The 25946-nt window shown below is 35.6% G+C and overlaps 1 protein-coding gene across 6 annotated transcripts in view; it reads right to left on the reverse strand.

The window, feature by feature from the left end:
- Nucleotides 1-25946, reverse strand: part of DPH6 (diphthamine biosynthesis 6) — a 328274-nt gene that overhangs the window by 231047 nt on the left and 71281 nt on the right. For all 6 annotated transcript variants that reach the window (XM_057721520.1, XM_057721515.1, XM_057721516.1 and 3 more), the window contains exons 4-5: nucleotides 9138-9211; nucleotides 5156-5274 (exon numbers count right to left, since the gene is read on the reverse strand). In XM_057721520.1, coding sequence (XP_057577503.1) covers nucleotides 5156-5274; nucleotides 9138-9211 — 193 coding nt within the window. The remainder of the gene's footprint in view (nucleotides 1-5155; nucleotides 5275-9137; nucleotides 9212-25946) is intronic.

The raw sequence follows: 25946 nt of genomic DNA on the forward strand, positions 1-25946 counted from the left end.
ATTCCCACAATGGAACACTGCACTATAATGAGCAATGAACAAACTATTGCTTCATTTAATAATGTGGGTGAAACTCATAAGCATAATGTTGAGCCAAAGAAGCCAGACAGTACTGTATGATTCAATCATATAAAATCCGAAAACAGGAAAAACGAATCTATAGTACTAAGTATCAGGAGAGTTGTTACCTCCGGGAGGGCAAGTATTGACTAGGGAGCTTTTAGCAATGTTCTTTACCTAGATTTGGATACTGATCACATAGATGTGTTTACGTTTTGAAAATTCATCAAGTTGAACACAAGAATTTGTATACTTTTTTTGTATTTATGTTATACTTCAATAAAAAGGTTACTTCAAAACAAAACATGAGACAAATCTTCCAAGCCAAATTTATTGACTTGGAAAAAAATCTCCAAGACATATTGTTGAGTGAAAAAAGGCAAGTTGCCTATCAATACACAGAGTAGGATATTATTCATATAGTATTAAAAAACCCATAAAACAATAATAGTGTTTCTACCTAGAAATATGACTGTTATGGATTTTTAAAATATTATATATACACATACTGAAGAAAGATGATCAGCATCACTCTGATGGGTATCTCTGGGAAGGGGAATGGTGGCAGGAAAGGAACAGATAGAAAACACATCAAGTATTTTTGTATCAATGAAAATTTAACATTATATGCCAAGAACGTTTTCATGTAATACACAATTAAAAATACATATTTCTAAAAGGCAGGATTGTTCTTAAATCCAATGTGGAAATAATTCTTTAAATAAGTCTAAACCCCAGAAACTTAGTGTTTAACTAAGCCATTAATGTGAAAACTTTATGAGTTCACTCATGCCTGTAAAACACCGAGGTTATATAACACAATTATTACAAATATGTTTTTATACATCCATATAGAATCAACCCTTTTATAAGACCATTCCATAATCTCATAGGCCACAAAACTTTGCCGACCCCCTCTCCACATGTCCCATTTTTTTACTTAAAACTTTTTCCAAGAATTTTCAAGTGTGTTGGTGGGGGAAGCTTGGAAACCTATATGCATCATCTATGTTTGAGTCTTTAGCAAAAATGTACCACTCAACAAATCTTTCTTTAATAGTGTTCTTGAGAATGACTTTCATCTTTGCACACTTATAGGTAATCAATAGAAATGTGTGCTATAAATGTTAAAATCAGATCTAGAAACATAAACAGGGGAATAGGATTAAGATGGCGGAGTAGGAGGACGTGCGCTCACTCCCTTTTGCAAGAGCACCAGAATTACAACTAACTGCTGAACAACCATCCAGAGAAAGACACTGGAACTCAATAAAAAAGACATCCCACATCCAGAGACAAAGGAGAAGCCACAATGAGACGGTAGGAGGGGTGTAATCACGGTAAAATCAAATCCCATAAATGCTGGGTGGGTGTCTCACAAACTGGAGAACAGTTATACTGCAGAAGTCCACCCACTAAAGTGAGGGTTCTGAGCCCCATGTCAGGCTTCCCAACCTGGGAGTCCAGCAACGGGAGGAGGAATCCCCAGAGAATCAGACTTTGAAAGCCAGTGGGATTTGATTGCAGAACCTCCACAGGACTAGGGGAAACAGACACTCCACTCTTGGAGGGCACACAAAAAAGTGTGCTCACCAGGACCCAGGGGGAAGGAGCAGTGATCCCATAGGAGACTGAACCAGACCTACCTGCTGGTGTTGGAGGGTTGCCTGCAGAGGTGGGGGGCAGCTGTGGCTCACCGAGGAGACAGGGGCACTGGCAGCAGGGGTTCTGGGAAGTGCTCATTGGCGTGAACCCTCCCAGAGTCCACCATTAGCCCCATCAAACAGCCTGTAAGCTCCAGTGCTAAGTAGCATCAGGCCAAACAACCAACAAGGTGGGAACACAGCCCCACCCATTAGCAGACAAGCAGATTAAAGTTTTACTGAGCTCTGACCACCAAATCGGATTAAAGTCTTAATGAGCTCCGCCCACCCAGCCCTACCCACCAGTCCCTCCTATCAGGAAGCACGAACTAGCCTCCAAGATAGCTTCCTCCACAAGAGGGCAGACAGCAGTATCAAGCAGTATCAGCAGTATTTCGTCTTGTGGAACTGAAAACCACAGCCACAGAAAGATAGACAAAATGAAAAAGCAGAGGACGTTGTACCAGATGAAGGGATAGGATAAAACCCCAGGAAAACAACTAAATGAAGAGGAGACAGGTACCCTTACAGAAAAAGAATTCAGAATAATGATGGTGAAGATGATTCAGGACTTTGAAAAAAGACTGGATGCAAAGATCGAAAAGTTTACCAAAGACCTAGAAGAATTAAAGAGCAAACAAACAGAGATATGCAACACAATAACTGAAATGAAAAATACACTAGAAGGAACCAACAGCAGATTAACTGAGGCACAAGAGCGAATAAGTGACCTGGAAGACAGAATGGTGAAAACCACTGATATAGAAAAGAATAAAGAAAAAAGAATGAAAAGAATTGAAGACAGCCTAAGAGACCTCTGGGACAATGTTCAACGCACCAACATTCGCATTATAGGGGTCCCAGAAGGAGAAGAGAGAGAGAAAGGACCCAAGAAAATACTGGAAGAGATTATAGTTGAAAACTTCCCTAACATGGGAAAGGCAATAGCTCCCCAAGTGCAGGAAGCACAGAGAGTCCCAGGCAGGATAAACCCAAGGAGAAACACGCCAAGACATATAGTAGTCAAACTGACAAAAATTAAAGACAGAGAAATGTTATTAAAAGCAACAAGGGAAAAACGACAAATAACATACAAGGGAACTCTCATCAGGTTAACAACTGATTTCTCAGCAGAAACTCTGCAAGCCAGAAGGGAGTGGCATGATATATTTCAAGTGATGAAAGGGAAGAAGCTACAACCAAGAATACTCCACCCAGCAAGGATCTCATTCGAATTTGATGGAGAAGTCAAAAGCTTTACAGACAAGCAACAGCTAAGAGAACTCAGCACCACCAAACCAGCCCTACAACAAATGCTAAAGGAACTTCTCTAAGCGGGAAACATAAGAGAAGAAAAGGACCTACAAAAACAAAACCAAAACAATTAAGAAAATGGTAATAGGAACATACATATCGATAATTACCTTGAATGTAAATGGACTAAATGCTCCAACCAAAAGACACAGACTGGATGAATGGATACAAAAACAAGACCCACATATATGCTGTCTACAAGAGACCCACTTCAGACTGAGGGACACATACAGACGGAAAGTGAGGGGATGGAAAAAGATATTCCATGAAAATGAAAATCAAAAGAAAGCTGGAGTAGCAATAGTCACATCAGATAAAAGAGACTTTAAAATAAAAAAGGTTACAAGAGACAAGAAAGGACATTACATAAAGATCAAGGAATCAATCCAAGAAGAGGAGATAACAATTATAAATATATATGCACCCCACATAGGAGCACCTCAATACATAAGGCAAATGCTAACAACTATGAAAGAGGAAATGCAAGGCAGAAATAGAGATACAGATGTAGAGAACAAACACATGGACACCAAGTGGGGAAGGCGGGGAGGGTTGGGGGGGATGAATTGGGAGATTGGGATACCAAATTGTACACTCTAAATATATGCTGTTTATTGTCTGTTAACTCTATCTCAATAAAAGTTCTTAAAAAAAATAAACATAAATGTATGAGACGTAAAAAAAAATCAGATCTATACTTTTGTCATCGGAATGTCAAGGATGAATTAGCTCAGTTTTATACTTTACCCAAAAGCTTAATGCGGTTTACCATCTCCAGCCTTTGTATAGAGACACACAAACATCCACACACACAAATGAAAAGACAAGAAATATTAGTCACATACTACAATCAAGGTGGCAGTAAAGTCATATTCTACCTCTCTGCCTTTCTAACGGGATAGGATCTCTCAGGGTTCTAATCTATTCTATTTTCTAGTAGTAAAAGGGACAGAACATATACTGTCCAGTAAAGTGTCACATGAACTTCATTACAGAACTATGCGACCTTAGAAAATCCAAAAGGGAACGAGTGACAAAGAAAGTGAGAGAGCATACTCTATATACATTCATATAGAAACTGTATGAATGTATAGCATACATTCATATGACAAATATATCTGTAGTGAGAACTTCACTCATAAGAGTTGCTGAACAACATTTTCTCAAAAATGAGAACACAATACCACCTCAATCTTTTTCTTTTTAAAGCTAAGGAGATCAATGGCATGTTATCTAAATAAGGCTTTCCATGAAGACAACACCTCGACTTCTAAAAGAAGAGAGTAACTTGGTGTTTACCAAGAAGAAATATTATGGAATCTTCATTTTAATGCTGCTTAAAATGTGAATTTATCTGTAAAATCTTCCACAGCCTGAGATCTTGTTATTTCAGAGATCAGCAAGGTAAACACTCTCAAATGAGGTACATATTTTAGACTTTGAGAACCTTGAGGCTCCAGGGCATTTACTGTAATAGGTTCATGAAATAAATGAATTGGGCTCAAACCCCATGGTTTCTTGAAAATGAATACAATTATAAAAATTCAAAAAAGATTAAATGTGTTCATATGTAATATCCATATTTGAATCGAATTACCACCTGCCGGCCTGTTGTGTCTATGCTAACTGATCAAATGACATTTTCTCAAACATAAATTTCTCAACATCCTCAACAAAAACCCACTTCCTGGCTTATTTCTGATACCACAAACAAAGCCAATCACTCTATTTTAGCATTATTCAAAGCATGTTAAAAAAAATACAATGAAAATGTCATGTGTTGTGCCATGTACAGATTTTAAAAAGCTTAAAAAAAATCAACCTATATTTTCTGTTTCCTACGAATCTGAATTCCATATCTTATAAAAAGAACTTAAATTGAAGGACCACAATATAATACCAGTTTTAGAGGCAGTTATATATTAAAAAAAGAAAAAAAGAAAGGAGGCATACTATTAATCACTTTGGTTAATGATCAAAAGCCCATTTTAAAACTTCCCCTTACTCAATTTCTTCAGCTTGTGACTCCACATTTTTATATTCTAAGTCATTCTTCTTCTTTAGTTGTAATTGCTTATTAGCGAACTCAGATTATCTATGTGATTACGGACAGCTCCCTTGAAAGTCTGGCTACATACCCAGAGCTGCTACTTTGATGATGATCGCTTGAATGTTAGATGATATCATCTCTCGGAGCAAATCTTCCTGGTTTCTCTGCCAAAGGTAAGCTAACGGCTGGAGATTAAGCCTTTTACACCTATAAAATAATTTTTAAAAAATCAGATGATATCTTAATGTTCTATACTTGGATCCATAGCAACTGTTTTGATTTTAAACATACTGCCTCTCTCAAGGATTTTAGCATATAAAATAATTTAAAAAATATGTTTTGCATAATGAAGTTTATATATACAGCATAAACATATTTAATTTCCATGGGCTATGCATAAGCAGATAAAAATGAAATCTCCAGGCAGATTAGAAATATTAATTTTAGTAAGACTCTAAGTTTAGAAATCTATGCAAAAAAGCTTCTAAATGCTAATGGGTGTTTATTCTTGTTTTTAGAATTTCCTTGGGTATCAAAATTGCAAAATAGGCAAATAAACTTATCCTAATAAAATAATCATATATTATTTATATTTACAATAACTATGGTTATATGGACTATTATTATCTATTAATTTTGAAAAACTTTTGTGAAGAATTTGACTCTGAAAGGGGGAGAGTTAAATTAGAAGTATAGGAGTTAACAAATAAAAATTACTATACATAAAATTGATAAACAGCAAGGGTTTACTGTATAGCACAGAAAACTATATTCAGTATCTTATAATAACCTATAATGGAAAATAATCTGAAAAATATATATAACTGAAACACTTAGCTGTACACCTGAAACTAACATAAGATTGTATATCAACTATACTTCAATAAAAAGAGAAAAAAGGTAGGTGAAATAAAGATACTTTAATACAAATAAGAAAAAAAGAATTAAGAAAATGCATAATCATAATGACAGCACCAAAAAAAAAAAATTTGACTCTGAGTGAAAAGAAAATAGTAAGAACAAAAACTACATTTACTGAGCACCTAATGTGCTACAGGTATTGTATTACATATTTTACATTATGGTGATACTAGAAAGAATGCAGATTTTGGAGTCCAGACAAATCTGAGTTTAAAATCTCCTTTTACACTCACTATCTGCATGACTTTGAAAAGTTAGACCTAAGCTCTAGGTCTTTAGTTTGCTAGTTCACACATAGGGACAAAAATATTTCCTTCCAAAGTTCTTAAGAAGATTAAAATATTAGAAAGTGAAGTCATTCTCTATTTCTCTTTTCTTGACATTCCACATCCAATCTAGCACAATGCAGAACATGATGGCTCCTCACCAATACCACGGCTAAGCAGATCATGGGATTCCTCTGCTCCTGCATGGACCTCACCCTGGTTGGCTCTCACACCTCCTCTCCCACTACTCTCTCATTACTCCAACCCGCCACCCCTGGCCTGCTCACTTCTGCCTAACGTACTTGCCATGTTCCCTACCTTCCTCACTTGCTTCATGCCTTTGCTTAAATGTCGCTTTCTCAGGGAGGACTAATTGATTAAAATTAATGTAGATTAATTGATTAATTGATTAAAAGTAATGTAAAAATAATAAAAAATGAAGTACAATGCCTAGATAAAATAGGTATTCAATAAATGGTAGTCAAACCTAAGTGCCTGGCTCAAATCACACAGCAAGTGGCTGAGTTCAGATTTCAAACGAAAAAACATAGCTCTAAACTCCATCATCTCTAGCGTCAGTAAGGTTTCCTGGCTGACTACTTCAGCACACACTGAACTCTTTCTCTCTCAGAAAATCCCAGTACTTATTAAATGTACCACACGTTTGGTCATTTACTCATATATGGTCTTAGAAACAGCACCTTTTTTTTTCATGCACATATACCTGACTTTCAAAGAAATCAAAACTTTCCTTAATGTGGAGAATGTTTTACCAATATGTAATTTTCCTTTGTAAAATGTCCTGAGCAACTAAAGCAATGTCAGAGCAGTTAATAAAATACAAAAATAATAAAATTGTAACTACCCATACAACACAAGCATTACAGTTTCTGCTGTCCTATCACCAATATTTAATGCCTACTAATCAAATTTGTCTCCCTACCTTTTCTAGCTAAGTTGTTTTTTGTTTGTTTGTTTTTGTTTTTTTAATCTTATTCCTTCCTGATCTTACCGCAAAATTCTTAATTGTTTCCTTGGTATCCCTTATCTTTCAACTATTTTTAGACTTAAGTCACACTTCTTTACCTATTTAAATTCTTTAACAGTTTAAAATATCACGGCTGAAATAAGCTTCCTCTGTAAATCACTATTGTATTTGAGCTTGTGACATCTATTAAATGCCTTACACCTTGAAAATATAATGGTGCAACACAAACTACAAATTGAAGATCAGCTAATTCAAAACTGAGTTTGTAGACCAATGGATTCCCAATAACACTGATTTAAAATTTTCAAGGATAAAATTATTGCAGATGTGCCTTATGGTATATAATCTGGACATCTTAAACCATGTGTTGAAGTGTACCTGAGACTGCATTTTGAGAAAAAGCTTGCCTCTACCTATGAGTAATCAATGGACCCTTCTTGCATGTAGATATCGATATAAGGCAGCTTCCACTCAGGAGCACATTCTCATTCAGCTCCTTCAAGCTTTCATAAATAGATGTCAGCCCTATCTATGGCCTGCCCACTTGTTAAACCATGTAGGTTTGGACTTGTTCAAAAACCAAGATTTTTAAACAAAATAATTCTCAGAGAATATGACCTAAAACTTGATGAGAATAATATTATTTTTAACATATGGATGGATGGGTATGCAATCCATCTCCATCTGTAAATCAGCTGTTCTCAAATGTAGGCAGACAGAATGTAAGGAAAACTTTTTCAAAATACACATGCTTGACCTCCTCCCTATTTCCACCTGCATTCTCCATTCTCCAGAGATTCTGATAGTCCTCCAAATATGAGATTATCATACTTCCTTTCATTTATTTATTCTTTGCCCTGCTTTCCCTTCACTTACTTTTAAAATTCTGTATATTTAACTGCCTTAAATTCATTGTGGAATTAGAGAGAAACTAAATAAAATAAAAAATAAAACAAGTTTTCAAGTCTATTAATATGCAAGTTTTTAACGAGATAGTCAATACGAATGTTTCTATGTCAAGAATATGAAACTATTACATAAATACAGCCCTTATCTTATTTTCATTTATCCTTTTGAATGGCAAAATCATTTATTTCCAGGTTGAACTGTGCTCAAGATTTATAGTGGAGTCCTTATTTTCTGCTTTGATAATATAATTACATGTAAAGTTTCTACACAATATTTTATTTATCCAAATAAATTAAAAATGAAAATTAAATTCATTCAGGTGTGTTTTGCCAAGCCAACATTAAATAATCATTATTTTAATTTGATTTTGTTTTCTGAGTAGATCAAAGGAGTTGACTGTTTTGATATTTGTAGATACAGACAACGCTTCTACTTGCACTACATTGCTTGGGAGGTGGGGAGATGGGAGGAGCAACAATCTAAAAATTCCTTTAAAGTTGAATGGCTCTTTACAGAAGTATTCCAATCTCTTGAACATTTTTTAGCCAAGAACTGAATTCTAAGGACCAAAGAAGAGATTTCTTAATACATTTTTTCCTTTAAAATATCATTACACTCCTTCTATTAGTTCCTGATTTTTATTACAAATGATGATGAGTTAAAAAACATTAAAAGGGTGAACTGGTTCAAATGCAGAAAAACTGAAAGTAACACTTAGACATCAAAAAAACCTTTTTTTCAATTTTCTATTATAAATAATTTATTTTTCCTTATGATAAGTAAGTAAGTTTTCTCATATGTTGATAGAAGGATAGAAAAAAAGTAAAAGTGCAACTTCTGTTACTTAGGTCAATACATTTAGTTTCATGGGGCATGTAGAATACCACATGTATTTATTATTTGGATACAATTATTTATCTTGTATTTATTCACATTCTTAAAATATATAAACTTTAAAAATATAAAACAAATTAATGTTTTCTTACACATTTTCGACTCGAACACGCTGATAGTCAGAGAGTATAGCACCTACTGATATTCCCTCTACTTCTTCTTTTTCCTGAAAATAAAGGAAAAAATATGATTAAAAAATAAACATGTGGCTCTGCATCATGTTCTGAAAATTATAAATGAACTGTTTCACTTAGAAAACCACCTTGAAATAGAATAATTTATTGAAAATGCAATTCACATTCAGAGGAAAAAAAGTATATTAAAAATATACATATTTAAGTCACCCTCTCAGCTCTGGGGGGAAATAATTATTCTAAAAAATCCAAATAACTAGAGACCATTTTCCATGGAGAAGATAAAGGCAGCACTTCCAAAATGTTTTCTCACTTGATATATCTTTAAAGACTCACTGATGTGTGACAGAAATTTCCAATAACTTTCTATTTAAGGACAATGTTTTCCTAGGTTGAGTAACTTTTTTTCAAAAAAAATTAAGCAATGGTATAGGTAGATAATGATTTTAATCTGTATCTTAGAAAAAAATGACTGACACAGGAGCATCCAGGAAGCAGAGATGATAGAACCATTGCCTGTATAACAGTATAGAACAATGGATGAAGAAATCTAGGATAAGAAGGAAGCAATGAATTATTATCAACAGTTACAACTGAGAACATCCAGCAGTATACTCAGCAGAGGCCCTCAGGGATGAGGATTAGTCTATCCAACATACCCATTAATAACATGGAGAAGAATGTTAATTCAAACATGATCAAGTTTGCAGATGATACAAAGCTAGGATGCATTAAAAAGAAAATAAAAGAAAATCAATCAAGTATCCGGATGGATATGGACAACTTGGGATTTGGAAGGACAGGTCTAAGATGAGATTTAATGTAAAGAAGTATAAAATAATGCTCTTAGGGAAGAATCATACACAACACAGGTATAAACTAGGGAAATGTTGCCTAGAAAACTGATATGAAGAAAGTGACTGAGGGGTGATTACTAATAACAAACTGAATAGAAATCCTCTGAATAGGCACAAAAGAGAAGTTATCTTAGTGTATGGAGTACAGAAGAAACTACTTCAGAGAGATGACTTCATTATTAACACTCTGATCTTTCCAAACTTGGAAACCTACAAAAGAGAACAATAGTGTTTCATATAAAAATAAATGTAATACTTTGAGACATTCTAAAATAACCCCAAATGTCCTAAAATGATGCCATAATAAATAAACAAAACTGAACAACAGGAATCTCTCATGCCTTTGAAGATAAAGCCAATTTAAAATTTCCCCTTTAAAATGATAGAGAAATATCTTCCCAAACCTTCCCAATATAAAATAATTCATTCTGTTAGATAAGGATTCCTGGAAAAGAGCTATTTCCTTTGCTTTCCTATTTCAGCAACTTTGTGAGAACATTTGCTCGTAACCTTTCTCTAACCTTCCTAGCCATTTTCTTTTCATAAAAGTCATTGTTTATTAAAAAAAAAGCAAGGAATAGTGATCCTCATAGAGCAGTGAATGATGTTATCAAAATCAAACTTTTAGTTATATTCTTTTTACCATATATTGTTTATCTGAAGTTTTTCCAAAAGAAAATATAAGGTACTGAATGGCGTGTGTGTGTGTGTGTGTGTGTGTGTGTGTGTGTGTGTGTGTGTGTGTTTATATAGATCATGAAAACAAACACAAGTCATTGGTGTTTTTCTTTCTAAACTAAGTCAAGCCACTGTTAAAATAATAACTGGCATTTATTATCCACTTAAAATGTGTTAATGTTCTATAATTCTCATTTAATGTCCACCACAACCCTAAAATAATTATTATTTAATTCTTACTCTACATGCATTTTGAACACTGAGTAAAATAATACAGATAAATAACAGTGACTAGCATCTAGTAAGCACTCAGTAAGTACTTTCTTCTCATTATCATAATCTTCTTTATTATCACTAACAACACTACTTCTGTACTACTTCTGTTACTGCTTCTACTATTACCACCACCACCACCACTGCCACCAGCACTACTGGCTAAAGGCCTAACTTGACAGACAAAGCCCTTCATTCCTGGGCTTTAATATCTTACTCATTATCACTTTTTAACTAGCTTACTAACCTAGTTAATAATTTTGTGTGTCAACTGGACTAGGTTAAGAGGTACCCATTGCTGGTAAAATATTATTTCTGGGAGGATGTTTCTGGAAGAGATTATGATTTGAATTGGTAGACTGGGTAAAAAAGATGGCCCTAACCAATGTAGGTGAGCATCATCCAATCTGTTGAGGGTCTGAACAGAATAAAAAGGTAGAGGAAGGGTTTATTTACTCCCTGCTTGAGCTGGGGTATCCATTTTTTCCTGTCCTCAGACATCAGTGTTCTTGGTTCTTGGGCCTTTGGACTCAGACTGGAATTTACAACACTGGCCCCCATGTTCTCAGGCTTTTGGGTTTACATTGGAACTATATACCACCACCTTTTTAGGCGTCCAGCCTACAAATGGCAGAGCATGGAACTTCTTAGTTTCCACAATTAGATGAGCAATTCCTTCAAAATAAATCTCTTTCTATATATCTTTATACATCTTACTGGTCCTGTTTTTCTGGAGAACCCTGACTAATACATGATCCTTGACAACCAACTCTACAGTCCAGTTACAAACAAATGTTTCCAACCCAGAAGGCCCTGAATAATCTAAAGATAAGTAAGACTTCCGTTGAATCCCTAATCATTCAGAACATACTACTAATTTTGAAGAATGAGAAAACAGATCTTTGAAAGGTAAAAATCTATCAGATAGTCAATCTACTCTTTAAAAAATACAAAGCTAAGCTTAGGCCCTGATCTGTGACCCATTATCATTTGGGGAAAAAGTCAGTAAATTAACAATAGTGCAAAATAAAAGCAATGAAAATTTTAGCAGAGAAACAAAGGGAGAATAACTATCAGAATAAAAGGTATTATACTGAGACCCAGAAATTTGACCAGATTGGAACTAACTTCCCATGATCAATCCCATGCCCACTAAGCAACCTTAGGTTACCTTGCTACTGTCAAACCCAGAAAGATTATGCTTATCCATAAAAACAAGCATTCTCATCCACTTAATTAGAATGGTCTACACTATAAATTAACAAATTGGTATTCTAGTCTATATATTAGTCTTAAATGAATTCAGTCTGTATTAGTCTATACTAAAGAGACTGAAAACTTTTTGGTACATTGTCAAAATCAAGTCTCTAGTATGGAGAGCTATGCCACAGTACTCAACAAAGTAATTCCCAAGCTTAACCGGCCATGTAATCTCTTCTAACAATAATGCTAATTGTCATGTCATCGTTCTTTAATGGTTCATCTAATATTAAAACATAAAACCAAAAATGTTTTATATGTCCATACTATGTACCAGTTTAATAAATAAGATTATCCCTACTGTTGGGAGATTTAGGCACCAAAACTAAGTAATAAAGAAAGAGATATGAAAGCAAAAAGCTGGGGAAGATTTCACAGAGAAGTGACTTCATGGCCTACCCATCAAGGATACATATGATTTTGTTGAGAAAGGAAAGAAAGGTAGGAGAGAACAATTTAGACAGTGAAGAATATGAACCAAGGCAACGAGATAAAGTGACTGGCATATTGGGGGATGGTCAGCAGCGTGTGGTAGCTGGAGTTGAAAGCACACATCAAGAAGTGGAAGGAAAAAAGGCTGGAAAAGCTAATTGGGAGCTGATTATTAAGAAATGTGACCTGCATACTGAAGGTAATGGAGAGCTCTTCCCTGCAGAAAATTTTTTCTATTCAACTCTATAGCAATAAAATTCACATACAATAAACTGCATCCATTTAAAGTGCACAATTCAATGAGTTTTGACAAATGCACAAACCAGTAAAACTGCCACCACAATCAAGATACAAATCATTTTGATTACTCCCAAAAGATACCTTGTGCCTCTCTGCAGTCCAACCTCCCCCTTTACTCCTGGCTTTAGGCAATTACTGATCTGTTTTATGTCATTATACATTAGTTTACATTTTCTGGAATGTTATATAAATAGCATCCTACAATATGTATTATTTGTTTCCAGCTCCTTTCACTCAGTATGATTTTGAGATTCCTCTATGTTGTATGTGTATCCACAGTTCATTCTTTCTATTCCATTTTATTCCATTGTATGGATATGCCACATTTGTTTATCCATTCACTTGTTGATGGATATTTGGGCTGATTCCAGTTTAAGGTTCTTGTGAATAAAGCTATGAATCTTACTTTATGGCTTTGTCTGAATATATGTTTTCACTTTTCTTAAGTCACTACAGAATTTAACAAGTGAGATATGATATTTATAAGTAAAAAGATAAATGTGGCGACAGTGTGAAGGATTGACTAGAGAGTAGCAAAACAGAAGTAGGAGCCTAATCTGAAAGAACTGAAGAATGGAGATAAGAGGACAAATTCTGAAAATGATTTAGAGACAAAATTAGTAGGACTTGTGAACAGAGACAAGAAGGACACATAAAGCGTGGAGCCAATGGCTATAATTTAAGTGACTATTAACTGAGAAAGGAAATATATGCCTTAAAAGAAAATACTGAGTTTATTCAGCATTGTATATGTTGTGTTCAATTTATTTGCTAGGTATCCAAAGTAGATAAGATCATTAGGTACACTGAATACAGTCATCCCTCCATATCCATGGGTTCTGCATACATGGATTCAAGCAACAGTGGATCAAAAATATTTTTTAAAAAATTCTCCAGAGTTCCAAAAAGCAAAACTTGAATATGCCACACTGGCAACTATTTATAGAGTATTTACATTGTATTAGGTATTATAAATAATCTAGGAAGGATTTAAAGTATGAGAGAATGTGTGTAGGTTATACGCAAATACTATGCCATTTTATGAGACTTGAGCATCCTCAGATTTTGGTATCCACAGTGGGGTCCCAGAACCAATCCCTGTGAATACTGAGGAACGACTATACTCTGGTGCTCAAGGAAGTATACAGAAAGATGGGGGTTCTGTCAGCATGTAGGAGAACTTGAAGTCACAGGAGCAAACAAGAACCTGAAGAGCAGGACAGAGAGAGTGTGAAGAGGGCTCAATGTATAACTCTGAGGATGCAGTGACTTGTAAGAGAAGGAAGGAGAAAGAAAATTCAGTTGAAGACGTTGAGAAAGAGTGGCCATGATAATAAGAGATACAACTGGGATAGAGTAATGGTGTGTGCACAGAATTTTGTTAAAATTTCTTAGCATCCCTTATTTAAAATCAAAGAGGATAATGTTTATCTACCTTGGAGCACTGCTGAAGGCAGGAATGAATATAAACGATTAATGACATTATGTGCTGCTGTTTCTGGTACTCAGTGATGCTGTTGTTGATTTTATTATTTCCTAAGTTGAAATTACACATCCATCACTGATAGTGACAATGGCCTGAGCAAAACAGTTTCCAGTTTTGTCTCAGAGTCCCTGTGTGCCAGACTATTTAGGGCCCAGACCCTTGTCTCTAACCTCTCTATTACTGACATTACTTTTATTTTTATTTTTGCCTTCTTTGGTCTTCCTTTATGATAGGGATGTAATTTAATATGTGTTCAGCTCTCCAAATTCTTTGATTTGTGTTGAATTTAGCAATAGATACTCATTAATTGATTAACCATATTTATTTTACTGAGGATCTGAAATTTATTCTTTGAAGAACTTGGCAATAATATGTCAAATGTTGTGTTCTGGCTTTCATTAAACATGACAACTTTCCCCTCAGTGGTCATAACTACTTTCCTAATTGTAAAATGTTATAAAATACAGTGGTTCTGTTGAACTTTCTACAGCATTTGATAATATATATATAAGAAAGAACATAAGTATGGTTAGCAGACAGGCCTTAAAGACTGGTTATTCTACTTGCCAGCTATGACAACCTAAATGGGTTAATCTCCTTGTGTTTTTACATATAAAATCAGGTAAATAATATTTTTGATTGTTATAAGGAATAACTGAGATAGTATATACAAAGCACCTAGTACAAATCCTGGTATATAAGAGGAACTTGGTAATATTTTTCCTTTATCCTTCCTTTCATCAAAATTCTCTGTTTCTATGCATACACCACTATTCTATCCTAGTTTGTGTGTTTCTTATTATCACAGCCACTCTTTCTCAACATCTTCACTGAATTTTCCTTCTCCTCCCCTCTCTTCTTACAAGTCACTGAACCCTCAGGGTCATATACTGAGCCCTCTTCTCACTCTACATCCTGCTTCTTGAGGTTCTGGTTTGCTCCTATGGCTTCAAGTTCTCCTACATGCTGACAGCACCCCCATCTTTCTCTCTTCTCTCTTGAGCACCAAAGTATAGTTGTCCCTTGGTATCCACAGGGACTGGTTCCAGGACCCCACTGTGGATACCAAAATCCGAGGATGCTCAAATCTCTTATGTAAAATGGTGTAGTATTTGCATATAACATATGCACATTCTCTCACATACTTTAAATCTTCTCTAGATTACTGAAAATATCTAATACAATGTAAATGATATGTAATAGTTTAAATACAACGGCCAGATTAGCTAAGCAGACATCACAAGGTTATTTGTTGCTTAGATCACTCTTTTTCCCAATTTTGTCAACGTGAAACACACTTGCAAGACTGCTGGGGAGCTAGTCCAGGCAGCTATTGACCTACCTCACCAATAACAATAGAGAGGTCACTTGCAAAAACAGACACATACTCATAAACTGGTACAAAACACAGCTTCATTATTACTATTTCTATACTTACTTGTATGCAAAAGGACAGTTATACTAAGGACTTATTCAGAAAGAGCAAATATATCAATATATCAACACTGTTTAGGAATCCAAGGTCTGAATACAGATGATCAACCATGCTTTTCAGAATACATTTTTAACTTCTAGAGACTAAAAACAGACCAAACTGCAATAATGCTTACTTCTGAATAGGAATTCACTTTTGCTATTTTATTTCCAACTTTATACTTCCTCTAATATTTTTACAACACACATATTACTTTTTCAATTAGGGGGAAAGCCATTAAAATCCACGTATGCATATATGTACTCATCTCATCCTATGTGCTGGTAAGCTAGCAGACAAAAAATTATTCATATATTTATTATAGAGCAATTTATAAAGGCCTATTGTTTGACAGGTCCTATACTAGGAGGGGTGAAACACATTTGAAAACAGCACAGTTGCTAAAGTTAAGAAATTAAAATCTAGTGGTGAGGGGTGGGAAAACAGACATACTGAGAAATTAAGTAAAGTAAGTAAAGTAAGTCCATACAGAGTATAATGGACCACAAAGGAAAGAATTCTTGCTGGGGTGGGGAGGCAGGGATGACAGTAGAAAATACTTCTTAAAAAAAACTGTATTTCAAATACTAAACAGTCAGAAATGATGATTCTTTGCCCTTCTTGACCATAAGAAAATAGATAACAGCTCCCACTACTGTCTTCCTCTATCCTCCTTCATGTAGCTTTATATACAAAATTCACCAAATATTTTCTCCAAAGAAATCTGGTTCTAAAAAGAAATATATATATAATTTATCAGCTAATAAATCTACATAATCCTGTTTATTTCCAATTGATATCTGATTGTGTGGCTGAATCTTCCATAGCAAACAGCAATCAATAGTCATCAAAAAAAGTATGAACATGTCAATCTGTCAGGGCTGCGGGGGTGGGTCATGTGCCAGCCTGGCCCCTTTCTTCTGTGGCTCCTGGGATGCTCACTGCTTTTGGCCTGGGCCTAGGTCCCCAGAGAGCCTGAGTCCTCTGCTGGATGGAGAGCTGCCCTGAGGGCTCCATGAAGCTCTCGTGGGCCCAGCCCAGGCCTGGCCCTCGAAGCGGAGTTGCATCAAATTATTAGGACCTGCCCATATAAGTTTATAACCTAGTCCTAAAGCCTTATTAACTACTAAGCCTTACCGACTTCTCTTAAAATCAATACACTAAGGTATCAGGAACACAGACACACAAGAATAGAAATAGGCTTCAACTATGATATACTTGATGTGTCCTCATTCACATGCAAAGGTCTACCATACAACAGTTAAAAGGCACCCAATATAGAGACTGGGATGATGAAGGCATTCAGTCATATGGTAATAGTGATAATTATAAGGCTAGAAGGAGGGTTTAAAGGTAGAAATCTAGACCCAAATTAGATTTATTCATTCAATATTCACTTATCTTCATACTGAGAAGTTGATTCACAAAGCCAACAACATAAACTTTTTAAACAACTTTTAAAATGCAACTTATATAAATGAGGATTATTAATTCTTTTATGTTTTTTAAACAATTCCAGCTTTATTGAAGTATAAGATATGCAGCTTGCATTTATCAGGGATATTATTTTCTTTGAAAAATGCCTCAGTTACCAGTATTATTCTGTTAATGAGTTCCTGCCTGTTGAGAAAAAAATGAACTGCTGAATTTAAAATGTTTTTCATCTGAAAGGCATTCTAACATTTTTAATATGAACCATTCATTAAAGAAGCACACTTGCATTATAGCTCTGAGTGGCGATATTTGGACTTCTGGCAACATGACATTATTAAATAAGAAACATTTGTGAATGCCAATGATATTCTGGGGACTGGATAACTAAACAAGAAATTTATGTGGCCAGTAAAGCACTAGATGATTTTTCCTTAAACTTCTAATTCTTCACTTTAGTAGAATTACAAAAGCCCAGACTAATAAAAATAACCACAGAAATGAATACTTTTATATGAAATAATTCTGAAAGTAACACTGAGAATTTCCAAGTGATATATTCAGGCGTCTGACTAAAATTTTTGTTTGACTTGTTATTGTTTTTCTTAGCATCATCAATATAAAATATTTCCAAAATGGGAAATGATCACCATCTGGAGTTCTTCCATTAAACAGTGAGCTCATGACAGGGTATTAGGTCACTAATTTGTAACATTATTGTCTCCCTTAGTGAGTTTTCTCAGTTAAACAGGGAAAAAGTTGTTAAGGCTGGAAATTAAATGACAAAGAATCTGCAGAAAATCATAATCATTTGTCATTTATTTCCATTTTAAAACTAATGTGTATCCTTTTACTTTTGAGTCTCCAACTCAGTTGCAACAGTATGATACTCCTAGTTTGGAATAAATCGGTCGTTTGCTACAGAGAGTGTGTTCCAACCTCAATGGAGAAACTCAGAGGTCGCAGGTCATCCTAGACCAAATTCAACCTGAAATAAAACTGAACAGAAGTCTAGAACTACAATTATTTATTTTTTTCCTTGAGTTTCCCAAGAATACTCATTATGCTAACTAGGCAGGGTGACATTTTGAGGGCTTCTGTGAAACTCTAACAACATAAATAAATAAAGGATTAAATTGTTAATCTTTGTTGGAAGAATAAAGAATCAAGAAATATTCATTTCTAAACAAGTCAGTTTGGTAGTAAGTGTTTAATCTGTTTAAAAGCTTCTTTCCGAACTCATTTTCTAAGTTCCAAAGAAAACTTCCTTTGATTAGAGATAACTTTTAAAATGCAACTTATATAAATGGAGATTATTATTTTTTATATGTTTTTTAATTATTCCAGCTTTATTGAGGAATAATTGACAGGTAAATTGTAAGATATTTAAAATGTTAAACATGATGATCCATATTATTGTGAGAGGATTCTGACTATTGAGTTAACACAACCATCACCTCACATATTTACCTTTTTCTTTCTTTCTTTTCTTTCTGGTGAGAATATTTAAATTCTACTCTCAAAGCAAACATCAACTTTACAATACAGTATTATCAACTAGAGCCACCATGTTATATATTAAATCCTCGGACCTTATTCACATTATAACTGGAAGTTTGCACCCTTTTGCCAACCTCTCCCTGTTTCCCACATCACGCACCCCTTGGCAACTACCTTTCCACTCTCTCTTTCTATGAGTTCATCTTAAAAAAAAATTTTTTTAGATTCTACATATAAGTGATAACATGCAGAATTTGTTGTCTTTATCTGGCTTATTTCATTTAGCATTTAGCATGCCTTCCAAATTCATCCATGTTGCTGCAAAATCTCTTTTATTAAGGCTGAATAATATTCCATCATATAAACATATCACAGTTTCTTTATCCATTCACCTATCAACAATACTTAGGTTGTTTCCATATCTTGGCTATTCTGAATAAAGCTGCAATGAACATGAGAGTACAGATATCTTTCGGAGATAGTGATTTTGATTCCTTTTGATATATACCCAGAAGCAGGATGGCTGAATCATATGGTAGTTCTATACTGAATTTCTTGAGATACCACCATACTGTTTTTCATAGTGGCTGCCCAATTTAAATTTCCACCAACACTGTACAGGTTTCCCTATTCTCCATATCCTTGCCAGCATTTGTTACCTTTTGTCTTTTTATAACAGACATCCTAACAGGTGTGAAGTAATATTTCATAGTGGCTTTGGTTTGTATATCCCTCATAATTAGTGATTCTGAGCACCTTTTCATGTACCTGCTGGCCATTCATATGTCTTCTTTGGAAAAATGTCCATTCAAGTCCTTTGCTCATTTTTTATATTGAGTTACTTGTTTTTTTCCTTTTTTTTTTTCTTTTTTTTTTTGGAGGGGAGGGGTATTGCATTGTTTGAGCTCCTTGTACATATTGGACATTAACCCCTTATCAGACATGCAGTTTGCATATATTTTTTCCCATTTCATAATGTCTTATTTTGTTGATTGTTTCTGAGGCTGTACAGAGCGTTTCAGTTTTATGTAGTCCCACTTGTTTATTTTTGCTTTTGTTGCCTTTGTTTTGGGTGTCAAGTCCAAAAAATCATTGCCAAGACAAATGTCTAGGAGTTTATCCCCTATGATTTTGTCTAGGAATTTAAAAGTTTCACATCTTACATTCAGGCCTTTCAGACATTTTGAGTTGACTTTTATGTATGGTGTAATATAGGGATCCAGTTTCATTCTTTTGCATGTGGCTAACTAGTTTTCCCATCACCATTTATTAAAGAGACTATTCTTTGCCCATTGTATATTCTTGGTTCCTGTGTCAAAAATTAATTGACTATACACACATGGATTTATTTCTGGGCTCTGTATTCTGTCCCACTGATCTATGTGTCTGTTTTTATGTCAATACCATACTGTTTTGATTACTATAGCTTTGCGATATAATTTGCCTCCATTTTTGTTCTTTCTCAAGATTGCTTTGGCTATTTGGGATTTTTTGTGGTTCTATAAAAATTTTAGGATTGTTTTCTCTACTTCTATTAAAAAAGCCACTGGAATTTTGATAGGATTGCACTGAATCTATAAATTACTTTGAGTAGTATGGTCATTTTAACAATATTAATCCTTCTGATTGAGCACTGTACCTGTTAAGCACATTAACATTGTTTTATAATTGGCTTTACATTTTTAAATGATGATATAGGAACACTGATCAGAAAAGTGTAACAGAAGCAGCACAGGTTTAGGGAACCCTAAAGAAATCTAAGTAAGAAATGATGAAAGTCTAAAGTAAGGCAGCGGTTATGATAAAGACAAGGAAAAGGCAGATTTGTGATATAAGAAAAGATCAACAGACTTTGGTGGCAAGTGGCTGAGAAAGAAATCCAGAAGGCTCTCAAGTTTTGGGCTTGGTCACTTGATGGAGAGCAATGGAATTAATTTTATAATACACAAATTTGGGGAGGAATATGATGAGTACTATTTTGGACATTAAGCCTTACATGTCTTCCATCATTCAATGAAAGCTGTCCAGCAGACAGCTGGGTATGGAGCTCAAAAAAAAGATATAATTGGGTGATATAAATGTGTACATCAGTGGTAACTGAAGCCATAAGAGAGATGAGGTCAAATGGTAAGGAGGTGCAGACTAAAAGAGGGTGAAAAGTGAAGCCATGAGGAACTATAACATTTATAAAGTGGGTAGAGAAAGAAGGGTCTTGAAAGAAAACTAAGGACAGAAAAACAGATGGAAAACTAGGAGGGAAGGATATCACAGAAGCCAAGGTTAAAGAAGAAAAGTTTACAAGTTCCCAAAGAGATCAGATATTGGCAATGAAAAAAAATAAAACATATCCACTGGTGTTAGTTGCTACTGACCTTAAGAAGAGAAGTTTTAATGCACTGCCATTGATAGAAACTAAATTAAAGCAGCATAATAGAATGGGCAATGAATAATAAAATAAATGTAAATAAATATTCCAAAAAGATCTGTTGTAGAGAGATGGTGCAATTGCTAGGAGAGAACGTAGGATTAAGGGGGGATGCATAATGTTTAGTATTACAATTTCACAAAATATAGTGGTGGCACCACCATGAAAAGAATTTGAAATAACATTTCCAAATTCAGTCTTACTTCTACTAACATACAGAAACATTACCCGGGTCAAGAATGACAGGACCATAAGAAAATGTATGTAGCTTCATAATCTCGAAAAGTATGAGTGTCCTCCAAAAAGTAAAACAAAACGAGAAACCTCTTAAGTCAATAATTGTACTCTCAGAAGAAAAACATTTTCAAAGGTTTCTAACTTTCCTTTAAAAACATGTCCAAAATTAAACTTATTATAATTACTATAGAAGCTGTGATTAATGGTCAAAAGAATACATGATTTTAAGTGTGATCAAGGAAGCTAATAAAGTCAATTATTAAAAAAAGAAAACAGGGAAAGAGAAGACCTAGTTAAAATGCTCAGCTTTATAACACACCAAATAACAAAATCTTGTACAAATCTCAACTCTTATAAGCATAGTTTCTTCATAAAATATAGATGATAATCTAGTTAATAGGGTTGTGTGAGGCAAACAACTAGTAAAACATATGGAAAAGTGCTCAATCATAAAGAGCAATATAAATATTTGCTTATTAACCCCCTTTACGTTCTCATTTCTCTATATTGGCAACTAACATCACCCAGGTTCAAAATGTACAAGTGATCTTAGACTCTCCACCCTCTGTGGGTGCTTACCTGGATCCAGACAGACATTAAGACTAGAGAGACTCCACATATCCAGTCACTAGGTATGGCAAATTAGGCATTTCACTGCAGTACTACTAGTTCAGATCCTCTCAGCTGTCCCTAGAATAACATCAATGGCACCATCACTGCTCTCTCCACCTCTAATTTCTTCTCCCTCTAGTTGATTCAACTAACGATTTATCTTCCTAAAAGTAATCCCTTCATACTTCCCTATCTGCCAAAAACATTTCTCTCTCTAATCTACACTTATTTTCATAAATCCTTTATGTAAGTGTCTTCTATTTAGACTGAATGTACTAATTTCCTATCTTACTTTTCTTTCCATTTGCAATTTTCTACCAACCTGGCCACAACCTCTACTAACTGCAATCCTGCTCATTCCTCACAACCCATGAAGCCTTGCCTGATCCTTCTGATCAGAGGTGATCTCTTCTGTCTTTCAACCTTTTATACCTTACTCTGTACACTTCTTGAGGTACTTCACATATGTTTACATATATATAGAATATATATATAATAACAACAAACTCTATTTGATTCTGTTGGCATCCACAGGCACCCAGTATAGCATCTTACATTCAGTCATCAAAAAAGTACATGAGAATTCAGTCATTTCTATTGATCCTACAATGATAAAAGTAAAGGGGTGACTAATTTATTTAACAATTTAAAGTTATACTTTATAAAATTAGCACTTCGATGACTGTATCAGCCAAAATATAAGTAGGAAAGAAAAAAAAAAAAGAAACCACTCAAAGAATTTAAAGAAAAGTACAGTGAATTAATTACACAGGTTACAGAACTGAGAAGCCAAAGAGAGCATTGCGAGAGAACCCAGGGACAAGCAATAGCAGAAAGCAGTTACTATGCTGAGGCTGAAGGGACAAAGGAAGAGTTTTCCAGAGCCCAGGAACCAAGTACCCTGGGGGAAGCTGGAATCTCAGTGGGCCTGTCCAATAAGAGCTAAAGCAAGAGGCAAGCCAGCCACAGCACAAAATGTACCCAGGCGGAGAAAAAGGGAAGAACCAGGGTTTCTCACTTCTTTTTGACCTTTAATCTCCCCAGTGGCCCCCACTGGCCAAATTTAAGGGAAAGCGAGCTAATGGGGGGCTCTGGAATCTAAGCCTATTAAGTCTCCTTGGGATACCAAGCAGGACCTTGGAAGGGGCAAAAAGATAGATATGAAGGCAGAGGCTCAGGACCTATACAATGACCTTAACAGTATGTAATCATTTAAGAAAAAATTTTTAAAAAGAAAAAACAACTTACAAAAGCAAAATGTCTAAAAATCAGCAAGAGACAAATCCCAACACACTTTTCTTTTTCACTCAGTAGATTATTCCACAAATAGATGAACTCCTCTATGCCCTGCACTACAGATAGAGCAATATACAGACAGACATCATCCTTATCTTAATGACCTTACTGTCTAGCAAAGGCTTGCTAAAATAATTAACCTTGATAAATAAGGCGTAGTAATATATTATAAACTTTGGTGGTTTCCAGCATCACCATATAAATGGTTAAGAACTATGGGCTACCAGCTCTATTTGAAACATTCTCTTCTTCTGATTCTCTTAGATACTAATCCCAAAATTGAGAGAAGCAACTTTAACTGACTATACCCAAAATGGAAATTTAGGAGGAATAGTCTTTAAGATGGTCAATTTCAACTATAGAATGCTTTCCCAGAAGTCTGGGATAGAAAGAGAATCCATGTTTATATATGCTAGTTAATAAACACCATGTAGATCACTCAACAAACTGGAGTTATCTCAATTTCACATACAGTCTGGTAACAATCCCGGTAAAGAAAAGTCACAGACTCCCTCTTGCAAGAGCATCGGAATTACAACTAACTGCTGAACAATCATCCACAGAAAGACACTGGAACTCAATAAAAAAGACATCCCACATCCAGAGACAAAGGAGAAGCCACAATGAGACGGTAGGAGGGGCGCAGTCGCATTAAAATCAAATCCCATAAATGCTGGGTGGGTGTCTCACAAACTGGAGAACAGCTATACTGCAGAAGTCCACCCACTAAAGTGAGGGTTCTGAGCCCCATGTCAGGCTTCCCAACCTGGGAGTCCAGCAACGGGAGGAGGAATCCCCAGAGAATCAGACTTTGAAAGCCAGTGGGATTTGATTGCAGAACCTCCACAGGACTGGAGGAAACAGACACTCCACTCTTGGAGGGCACACAAAAAAGTGTGCTCACCAGAACCCAGGGGGAAGGAGCAGTGATCCCATAGGAGACTGAACCAGACCTACCTACCGGTGTTGGAGGGTTGCCTGCAGAGGTGGGGGGCAGCTGTGGCTCACCGAGGAAACAGGGGCACTGGCAGCAGGGGTTCTGGGAAGTGCTCATTGGCGTGAACCCTCCCAGAGTCCACCATTAGCCCCATCAAACAGCCTGTAAGCTCCAGTGCTAAGTAGCATCAGGCCAAACAACCAACAAGGTGGGAACACAGCCCCACCCATTAGCAGACAAGCAGATTAAAGTTTTACTGAGCTCTGACCACCAAATCGGATTAAAGTCTTAATGAGCTCCGCCCACCCAGCCCTACCCACCAGTCCCTCCTATCAGGAAGCACGAACTAGCCTCCGAGATAGCTTCCTCCACAAGAGGGCAGACAGCAGTATCAAGCAGTATCAGCAGTATTTTGTCTTGTGGAACTGAAAACCACAGCCACAGAAAGATAGACAAAATGAAAAAGCAGAGGGCTTTGTACCAGATGAAGGGACAGGATAAAACCCCAGGAAAACAACTAAATGAAGAGGAGATAGGCACCCTTACAGAAAAAGAATTCAGAATAATGATGGTGAAGATGATTCAGGACTTTGAAAAAAGACTGGATGCAAAGATCGAAAAGTTTACCAAAGACCTAGAAGAATTAAAGAGCAAACAAACAGAGATATGCAACACAATAACTGAAATGAAAAATACACTAGAAGGAACCAATAGCAGATTAACTGAGGCAGAAGGACGAATAAGTGACCTGGAAGACAGAATGGTGAAAATCACTGATGTGGAAAAGAATAAGGAAGAAAGAATGAAAAGAATTGAAGACAGCCTAAGAGACCTCTGGGACAATGTTCAACGCACCAACATTCGCATTATAGGGGTCCCAGAAGGAGAAGAGAGAGAGAAAGGACCCAAGAAAATACTGGAAGAGATTACAGTTGAAAATTTCCCTAACATGGGAAAGGCAATAGCTCCCCAAGTGCAGGAAGCACAGAGAGTCCCAGGCAGGATAAACCCAAGGAGAAACACGCCAAGACATATAGTAGTCAAATTGACAAAAGTTAAAGACAGAGAAAAGTTATTAAAAGCAACAAAGGAAAAACGACACATAACATACAAGGGAACTCCCATCAGGTTAACAACTGATTTCTCAGCAGACACTCTGCAAGCTGGAAGGGAGTGGCACGATATATTTCAAGTGATGAAAGGGAAGAAGCTACAACCAAGAATTCTCTACCCAGCTAGGATCTCATTCGGATTTGACAGAGAAGTCAAAAGCTTTACAGACAAGCAACAGCTAAGAGAACTCAGCACCACCAAACCAGCCCTACAACAAATGCTAAAGGAACTTCTAAGGACCTACAAAAACAAAACCAAAACAATTAAGAAAATGGTAATAGGAACATACATATCGATAATTACCTTGAATGTAAATGGACTAAATGCTCCAACCAAAAGACACAGACTGGATGAATGGATACAAAAACAAGACCCACATATATGCTGTCTACAAGAGACCCACTTCAGACTGAGGGACACATACAGACGGAAAGTGAGGGGATGGAAAAAGATATT

This window comes from Hippopotamus amphibius, chromosome 2 (assembly GCF_030028045.1).
Source record: "Hippopotamus amphibius kiboko isolate mHipAmp2 chromosome 2, mHipAmp2.hap2, whole genome shotgun sequence".
Taxonomy (NCBI): domain Eukaryota; kingdom Metazoa; phylum Chordata; class Mammalia; order Artiodactyla; family Hippopotamidae; genus Hippopotamus; species Hippopotamus amphibius.